The following is a 9,590-nucleotide window of genomic DNA, read 5'->3' on the forward strand; positions in this document are numbered from 1 at the left end:
CAATGAGCTGGTGTATTGAGACAATCTGGTGTATTGAGACAATGAGCTGGTGTATTGAGACAATGAGCTGGTGTATTGAGACAATGAGCTGGTGTATTGAGACAATGAGCTGGTGAAATGCACCTCACTCCCCTGTCTGTCCTGTCTGCCCTGTCTCTCCTGTCTCTCCTGTCTGTCCTGTCTCTCATGACTGTCCTGTCTGCCCTGTCTCTCCTGTCTGTCCTGTCTCTCCTGTCTGTCCTGTCTCTCCCGTCTCTCCTGTCGGTCCTGTCTGCCTTACTCTCCCTGTCTGCCTTGTCTGCCCTGTCTCTCCTGTCTGTCCTGTCTGCCTTACTCTCCCTGTCTGTCCTGTCTGCCCTGTCTCTCCTGTCTGTCCTGTCTGCCTTACTCTCCCTGTCTGCCCTGTCTCTCCTGTCTGTCCTGTCTGCCCTGTCTCTCCTGTCTGTCCTGTCTGCCTTACTCTTCCTGTCTGCCTTACTCTCCCTGTCTGCCTTGTCTGCCCTGTCTCTCCTGTCTGTCCTGTCTGCCTTACTCTCCCTGTCTGCCCTGTCTCTCCTGTCTGTCCTGTCTGCCCTGTCTCTCCTGTCTGTCCTGTCTGCCTTACTCTTCCTGTCTGCCTTACTCTCCCTGTCTGCCTTGTCTGCCCTGTCTCTCCTGTCTGTCCTGTCTGCCTTACTCTCCCTGTCAGTCCTGTCTGCCCTGTCTCCCATGTCTGTCCTGTCTGCCCTGTCTCTCCTGTCTCTCCTGTCTGTCCTGTCTCTCCTGTCTGTCCTGTCTCTCCCGTCTCTCCTGTCTGTCCTGTCTGCCTTACTCTCCCTGTCTGCCTTGTCTGCCCTGTCTCTCCTGTCTGTCCTGTCTGCCTTACTCTCCCTGTCTGTCCTGTCTGCCCTGTCTCTCCTGTCTGTCCTGTCTGCCTAACTCTCACTGTCTGCCTTACTCTCCCTGTCTGCCCTGTCTCTCCTGTCTGTCCTGTCTGCCCTGTCTCTCCTGTCTGTCCTGTCTGCCTTACTCTTCCTGTCTGCCTTACTCTCCCTGTCTGCCCTGTCTCTCCTGTCTGTCCTGTCTGCCCTGTCTCTCCTGTCTGTCCTGTCTGCCTTAATCTCCCTGTCTGCCTTGTCTGCCCTGTCTCTCCTGTCTGTCCTGTCTGCCTTACTCTCCCTGTCAGTCCTGTCTGCCCTGTCTCCCATGTCTGTCCTGTCTGCCCTGTCTCTCCTGTCTCTCCTGTCTGTCCTGTCTCTCCTGTCTGTCCTGTCTCTCCCGTCTCTCCTGTCTGTCCTGTCTGCCTTACTTTCCCTGTCTGCCTTGTCTGCCCTGTCTCTCCTGTCTGTCCTGTCTGCCTTACTCTCCCTGTCTGTCCTGTCTGCCCTGTCTCTCCTGTCTGTCCTGTCTGCCTTACTCTCCCTGTCTGCCCTGTCTCTCCTGTCTGTCCTGTCTGCCCTGTCTCTCCTGTCTGTCCTGTCTGCCTTACTCTTCCTGTCTGCCTTACTCTCCCTGTCTGCCTTGTCTGCCCTGTCTCTCCTGTCTGTCCTGTCTGCCTTACTCTCCCTGTCTGTCCTGTCTGCCCTGTCTCTCATGTCTGTCCTGTCTGCCCTGTCTCTCCTGTCTCTCCTGTCTGTCCTGTCTCTCCTGTCTGTCCTGTCTCTCCCGTCTCTCCTGTCTGTCCTGTCTGCCTTACTCTCTCTGTCTGCCTTGTCTTCCCTGTCTCTCCTGTCTGCCTTACTCTCCCTGTCTGCCTTGTCTGCCCTGTCTCTCCTGTCTGTCCTGTCTGCCTTACTCTCCCTGTCTGTCCTGTCTGCCCTGTCTCTCCTGTCTGTCCTGTCTGCCTTACTCTCACTGTCTGCCTTACTCTCCCTGTCTGCCCTGTCTCTCCTGTCTGTCCTGTCTGCCCTGTCTCTCCTGTCTGTCCTGTCTGCCTTACTCTTCCTGTCTGCCTTACTCTCCCTGTCTGCCCTGTCTCTCCTGTCTGTCCTGTCTGCCCTGTCTCTCCTGTCTGTCCTGTCTGCCTTACTCTCCCTGTCTGCCTTGTCTGCCCTGTCTCTCCTGTCTGTCCTGTCTGCCTTACTCTCCCTGTCAGTCCTGTCTGCCCTGTCTCCCATGTCTGTCCTGTCTGCCCTGTCTCTCCTGTCTGTCCTGTCTCTCCTGTCTGTCCTGTCTCTCCCGTCTCTCCTGTCTGTCCTGTCTGCCTTACTCTCCCTGTCTGCCTTGTCTGCCCTGTCTCTCCTGTCTGTCCTGTCTGCCTTACTCTCCCTGTCTGTCCTGTCTGCCCTGTCTCTCCTGTCTGTCCTGTCTGCCTTACTCTCCCTGTCTGCCCTGTCTCTCCTGTCTGTCCTGTCTGCCTTACTCTTCCTGTCTGCCTTACTCTCCCTGTCTGCCTTGTCTGCCCTGTCTCTCCTGTCTGCCCTGTCTGCCTTACTCTCCCTGTCTGTCCTGTCTGCCCTGTCTCTCATGTCTGTCCTGTCTGCCCTGTCTCTCCTGTCTCTCCTGTCTGTCCTGTCTCTCCTGTCTGTCCTGTCTCTTACTTTCCCTGTCTGTCCTGTCTGCCTTACTCCTGTCTGCCTGTCTGCCTGTCTCTCCCTGTCTGCCTTACTCTCCCTGTCTGCCTTGTCTGTCTCTCCTGTCTGTCCTGTCTGCTACTCTCCCTGTCTCCTGTCTGCCCTTCTCTCCTGTCTGTCCTGTCTGCCCTACTCTCACTGTCTGCCTTACTCTGCCTTGTCTGCCCTGTCTCTCCTGTCTGTCCTGTCTGCCCTGTCACTCCTGTCTGTCCTGTCTGCCTTACTCTTCCTGTCTGCCTTACTCTCCCTGTCTGCCTTGTCTGCCCTCTCTCCTGTCTGTCCTGTCTGCCCTGTCACTCATGTCTCTCCTGTCTGTTACCTCCCTGTCTGCCTTTGTCTGCCCTGTCTCTCCTGTCTGTCCTGTTCTCCTGTCTGTCCTGTCTGTCCTGTCTGCCTTGTCTGCCCTGTCCCTCCTGTCTGACCGTCTGCCTGTCTGTCCCTGTCCTGTCTGCCTTGTCTGCCCTGTCTCTCCTGTCTGCCCTGTCTGCCTTGTCTGCCCTGTCTCTCCTGTCTTTCCTGTCTGCCCTGTCTCTCCTGTCTGTCCTGTCTGCCTTGTCTGCCCTGTCTCTCCTGTCTCTCCTGTCTGCCTTACTCTCCCTGTCTGCCTTGTCTGTCCTGCCAGTTCAGTGACACAGAGACATAGGCAGTTACATTCCAACTACATGCACAGGAGAGCTTAAAAGTGCATTGCCATTCCAATTGTGTGAATGTGACAGGAGAGCTCTTCAGTGTTCCACTATGCTATGGTTCCTCTCAGCCATATATGACGATCAGGGGCCCAAGTTATTCCTGACCATGTGAACTCACAGTCAAGCCCTACACGGGCATGCATTTTATCCTGAACCCTACCCTCTTGACCCTAGTACATTTATCATCATGATCGGGTACATGTACATGCTTATTTGATGTTCAGTAAAATCACAAAAATTAGACAAGTCTGTTAAGAATGAAGTGATAGAGTAAAGAGATACCAGCTGTTATGAGGGTTTAACCTTGTCTGGGGTCCTGAACTGTTATTTAGCCCATTTAGCTTCCATATAAACCAGTCACTCTGGTACTAATGTGGCTGGCCCCTGGTGTTTCCTATATACACTGAACAAAAATAGAAACACAACATGTAAAGTTGGTCCTATGTTTCATGAGCTGAAATAAAAATCCCATAAATTGTCTCACGCACAAAATAGTATTTCTTCCTTAAAATGTTGTGCACAAATTTGCATACATACATTTACATTACATTTATGTCATTTAGCAGACGCTCTTATCCAGAGCGACTTACAAATTGGTGAGCATTTCCCTGTTGGTGAGCATTTCTCCTTTGCAAAGATAATCCATCCATCTGACAGGTGTGGCACATCAAGAAGCTGGGGCAGCAGGGCAGCCTAGTTGTAGAGCATTGGACTAATAACCGGAAGGTTGCAAGTTCAAATCCCAAAGTTGACAAGGTACAAATCTGTCGTTCTTCCCATGAACAGGCAGTTAACCCACTGTTCCTAGGCCATCGTTGAAAATAAGAATGTGTTCTTAACTGACTTGACTAGTTAAAGAAAGCTAAAAAAAAGCTGATTAACATCATGATCATTACACAGGTGCATCTTGTGCTGGGGACAATGAAATTTTGTGCTGGCCACTCTAAAATGTGTAGTTTAGTCACACAACACAATGCCACAGACCTCTTGAGGGAGCATGCAAGTGGCATGCTGACTGCAGGAATGTCCACCAGAGCTGTTGCCAAATAACTCAATGTTCATTTCTCTACCATAAGCTGTTTTAGAGAATTTGGTAGTACGTCGAACCGGCCACACAACCACAGACCACGTGTATGGCGTTGTGTGGCGATGATTTTCTAATGTCAACGTTGTGAACTGATTGCCCCATGAGGGTGTTGGGGTTACAGTATGGTATGGACAGGCATTAGCCAGGACAATGAATACAATTGCATTTTATCAATGGCAATTTGAATGCATAGAGATACTGTACCATGACAAGTTCCTGAGGCCCAAGGATCTGTACACAATTCCTGGAAGCTGAAAATGTCCCAATTCATCTATGGCCTGCATACTCACCAGACATGTCACCCATTGAACATGGTTGGGATGCTCTGGATTGACATATACAACAGTGTATTCCAGTTCCCGCCAATATCCAGCAACATCGCACAGTCATTGAAGAGGAAAGGGACAACATTCCACAGGCCACAATCAACAGCCTGATCAATTATATGCAAAGCAGTGTGACGCTGCATGAGGCAAATGGTGGTCACACCAGATACTGACTGGTTTTCTGATTCATGCCCCTACCTTTATTGTAAGGTAACTTTGACCAACATATGCATATCTGTATTCCCAGTCATGTGAAGTCCATAGATTAGAATTTATTTCAATTGACCAATTTTCTGTAACTCAGTAAAATCTTTGAAATTGTTGCATGTTGTTCAGTATAATTATCCATATGTCAAATTTGTAGCACACAGCATGAAAGCTTAATCACACTGTGTTGTGCGTCATAGTTCAAAACCACCTGTGCAGGTGGTACTGTGTCAGTGATGTTTAACCAACCATTCTGTGCTACAGGTATGAATGCTGCTGTGAGGGCCACAGTCAGAATGGGCATCTACACTGGGGCCAAGGTCTACTTCGTTCATGAGGTTAGTACCTGACTTGTATCCACCCCATCTCATCTACTATTTCATGTTACCCATACTCTATTATTGTCTATAACTGTTAAAGGTCCAATGCAACCTCACTGTGACTGTTTTCAATTAAACTTGTGAAAATAAACAAAAATAACTTTTTAGCAAAGAGCAATTTCTCAAGCAAGAATTTTGCTGGGACTGTCTGGGAGTGGTCTGAGTGGGGAGGGGAAAACTAAAAACTAGCTATTATTGGCAGAAAGTTTTGGACCTCTCTTTCTTATTGGTCTATTAACTAATTAACCACCTGGTGATGTCACCAGGCAGGCCAAAACTCCATCCCACCACAACAGGCTGATATTTCAGGCAGTCTTCACAAAAAGATCATACAATAAAAGTACATTATCATCATTTTCACAATTTCACATTATTATTGCAACCTCGTAGTGTGGAAAATGAAATATAGAGTACCAGTCTAAAGTTTGGACAAACATACTCATTCAAAGGTTTTTCTTTATTTGTAGAACAGCTCAAATAAGCAAAGAGAAATGCCAGACCATCATTACTTTAATACATGATGGTCAGTCAATCTGGAAAATGTCAAGTTTCTTCAAGTGCAGTCGCAAAAACCAGCAAGCGCGATGATGAAACTGGCTCTTATGAGGACCGCCACAGGAAAGGAAGACCTAGAGTTATCTCTGCTGTAGAGGATAAGTTCATTAGAGTTAACAGCCTCAGAAATCATCCATTAACTGCACCTCAGATTGCAGCCCAAATAAATGCTTCACAGAGTTAAATTAACAAACACATCTCAACATCAACTGTTCAGAGGAGACTGCGTGAATCAGGCCTCCATGGTCAAATTGCTGCAAAGAAACCCCTACTAAAGGACACCAAGACAAAGAACAGACCTGCTTGGGACAAGAAACATGAGCAATGGACATTAGACAGGTGGAAATCTGTCCTTTGGTCTCATGAGTCCAGATTTTAGATTTTTGCATCCAACCACCATGTCTTTGTGAGACGCAGAGTAGGTGACCAGATGATCTCCGCATGTGTGGTTCCCACTGTGAAGCATAAAGGAGGACTTGTGATGGTGTAGGGGTGCTTTGCTGGTGACACTGTCAATGATTTATTTAGAATTCAAGGCACACTTAACCAGCATGGCTACCACAGTATTCTGCAGCGATACACCATCCCATCTGGTTTGCACTTAGTGGGACGATGACCCAACACACCTCCAGACTGTGTAAGGGCTGTTTGACCAAGAAGGAGAGTGATGGAGTGCTGCATCAGATGACCTGACCTCCACAATCACCCGACCTCAACCCAATTGAGATGTTTTCGGATGAGTTGGACCACAGAGTGAAGGGAATGCAGCCAACAAGTGCTCAGCATATGTGGGAACTCCTTCAAGACTGTTGGAAGAGCATTCCAGATGACTACCTCATGAAGCTGCTTGAGAGAATGCCAAGAGTATGCAATCATCAAGGCAAAAGGTGGCTACTTTGAAGAATCTATAACATAAATTATATTTTGATTTGTTTAACACTTTTTTGGCTACTACACGATTCGTTGTGTGCTATTTCATATTTTTGATGTAGAAAATTGTAGAAAAATTGTAAAAATAAAGAAAGATCCTTGAATGAATAAGTGTGTCCAAACCTTTGACTGGTACTGTATATAAAACACTGGAAAATCCCATTTTGACTGCACTGGGCCTTTAAATAATACAGATTACAATGGGGGTACTTCAACCTGCGCCTCAAACTCCACAGCACTGCAGGATTTAATACTCCATGGTACTTAATTGACTGAGTAATGTTATTGGCCAGAGATTCCACCTACCTGGTGTCTCAAGTTTCAATCAATCCCTGATTAGATGGAATAGGATGTAAACCAGCAGTGCTAAGGCCCCCAAGAACTGGATTTGAGAAAGGGCGATGTAACTTTCAATTTTCCATGCCCGTTACCTTAACGTAAAGGTCTGTCAGATAAGCCACCTCAGTCAACAACCACATATGATCAATGTAATTGGCATCATCTGTCCACACACACAGTTGTGAATTTTTTTTGCATCTGAGCTCCAAGAGTGTGCGGCTCTCTTTTATTTTTATTTTCAAGCCACCTCAGTTACCCTGGGTTTCACCTTAGATACTCCCACGACTGCGAGTGACAGGTTTGTGTCTTCGTCTCCAGGGTTACCAGGGTCTGGTGGATGGAGGTGACAACATCAAACTTGCCACCTGGGAGAGTGTGTCTATGATGCTGCATCTGGTGAGCACACATATTGTATACAGTATACACACACACACTCACCCACACAAAATCACATGCATAGACAAAAAGCATGCTTGCACACACTCACACACATTCACCACATGCATTCTTAGACACACGTGTATATAGACACACAGACACTCCCAAAAACATGCAAGCACATGCATGACACATACATACACATGTGCACACACACACACACACACACACACACACACACACACACACACACACACACACACACACACACACACACACACACACACACACACACACACACACACACACACACACACACACACACTCACTCACTCACTCTCCAATTACCTCCACCCTCACACTGTCTTGAGCTCTCCTTAGTTCCTGACCAAATGTAACCTTTCAGTGAAGAACGTGGAATCTGTCCTCTGTAACTCAAGCTGGTCCTAGACCAGTGACCCTCTGGCCAGGAGGAACTAATCAAATGTCAGAGTTCACTGGATTTAATGGGCTTCAGAAGGAGAGGTTGGGGTTTCATCTTCCTCCTTTCCTTTCTCTCTCTCCATTCTCTCTCTCTTCTCACTCTCTCTCTCTCTCTCTCTCGCTCTCGCTCTCTCTCTCTATCGCTCTCTCTCCCTCTCTTTTTGTGGTGTTTTTAGTGTAGAGGATGGCTCATTAAAGTAAGACAAAAAGTATCTCCCTCTCTCTCACACATACACACACTATATTCATAACCACAATCTCTCTCATCCCCCTCTATAACCCACATCCTTTCCTTTTCTACTTCCTCCTTCATCTCTCCCTCTTATTTAGCCCAACTGAATGTGTTCTGTTGGCAGACTATGTGGGTTCTGTTTGTGTCATTCACTGATCCCGCCCCGTCTGCTGTCTCTTCTCAGGGTGGAACTGTGATTGGCAGTGCCCGCTGTATGGACTTCAAAGAGAAGTGGGGACGTCTGAAGGCCGCCTGCAACTTGGTCAAACTGGGCATCACCAATCTGTGTGTGATCGGCGGTGATGGCAGCTTGACTGGTGCTAACCAGTTCCGTACAGAGTGGAGCGAGCTGCTGGCTGACCTGACAAAAGGGGGTGAGATACCTGGGTCACCAAAAAGACTACATTGATTTATATAGCCCTCTTAGATCAGCTGATATCTCAGTGCTGTGCAGAAACCCAGCCTAAAACCCCAAACAGCAAGCAAATGCAGGTGTAGATGCACGGTGACTAGGAAAAACTCCCTAGAAAGGCCAAAACCTCGGAAGAAATCTAGAGAGGAACCAGGCTATGAGGTGGCCAGTCCTCTCCTGGCTGTGCCGGGTGGAGATTATAACAGAACATGTCCAAGATGTTCAAATGATCATAAATGACCAGCATGGTCAAGTAATAATAATCACAGTAGTTGTCGAGGGTGCAACAGGTCAGCACCTCAGGAGTAAATTCCATAGCCGGAGGCAGAACAGTTGAAACTGGAGCAGCAGCACGGCCAGGTGGATTGGGGACAGCAAGGAGTTATCATGCAGGGTAGTCCTGAGGCATTGTCCTAGGGCTCAGACTACACTCAATCATAGGACCTACTGAAGACATGAGTGTTCAATAAAGACTTAAATGTTGAGACCGAGTCTGCGTCTCTCACATGGGTAGGCAGACCATTCCATAAAAATGGAGCTCTATAGGAAAAAGCCCTGCCTCCAGCTGTTTGCTTAGACATTCTAGGGACAATTAGGAGGCCTGCATTTGTGACCGTAGCGTACGTGTAGGTATGTACGGCAGGACAAAATCGGAAAGATAAGTAGGAGCAAGCCCATGTAATGCTTTGTAGGTTAGCAGTAAACTCTTGAAATCAACCCTTGCCTTAACAGGAAGCCAGTGTAGGGAGGCTAGCACTGGAGTAATATGATCACATTTTTTGGTTCTAGTCAGGATTCTAGCAGCCGTATTTAACACTAACTGAAGTTTATTTAGTGCTTTGTCCGGGTAGCCAGAAAGTAGAGCATTGCAGAAGTCTAACCTAAAAGTAACAAATGCATGGATTAATTGTCAGGATTTGGCCAGGGTTGTTCCAGTTGTTTGTCAGTAGATGTCCCCATTGTGCTTTTTGTCCCTGTGTTTTTCCCTTGACCCCCATTATTGTTTGCACCTGTGTCTTG

At 47.7% G+C, this 9,590-nt stretch overlaps 1 protein-coding gene across 1 annotated transcript; it reads left to right on the forward strand.

Annotated features, from left to right (window-relative positions):
• Positions 1-5,125: 5,125 nt before the first annotated feature.
• On the forward strand, positions 5,126-8,545 carry LOC135537351 (ATP-dependent 6-phosphofructokinase, muscle type-like; the record flags this gene model as incomplete). The annotated part of the gene is made up of 3 exons (XM_064963543.1): positions 5,126-5,199; positions 7,384-7,461; positions 8,343-8,545. Coding segments are annotated over 3 exons (355 nt in total), but the record flags the coding sequence as incomplete, so codon positions are not given.
• Between the last annotated feature and the right edge of the window lie 1,045 nt (positions 8,546-9,590).

Source organism: Oncorhynchus masou, unplaced genomic scaffold, assembly GCF_036934945.1.
Source record: "Oncorhynchus masou masou isolate Uvic2021 unplaced genomic scaffold, UVic_Omas_1.1 unplaced_scaffold_7554, whole genome shotgun sequence".
NCBI classification, from domain to species: domain Eukaryota; kingdom Metazoa; phylum Chordata; class Actinopteri; order Salmoniformes; family Salmonidae; genus Oncorhynchus; species Oncorhynchus masou.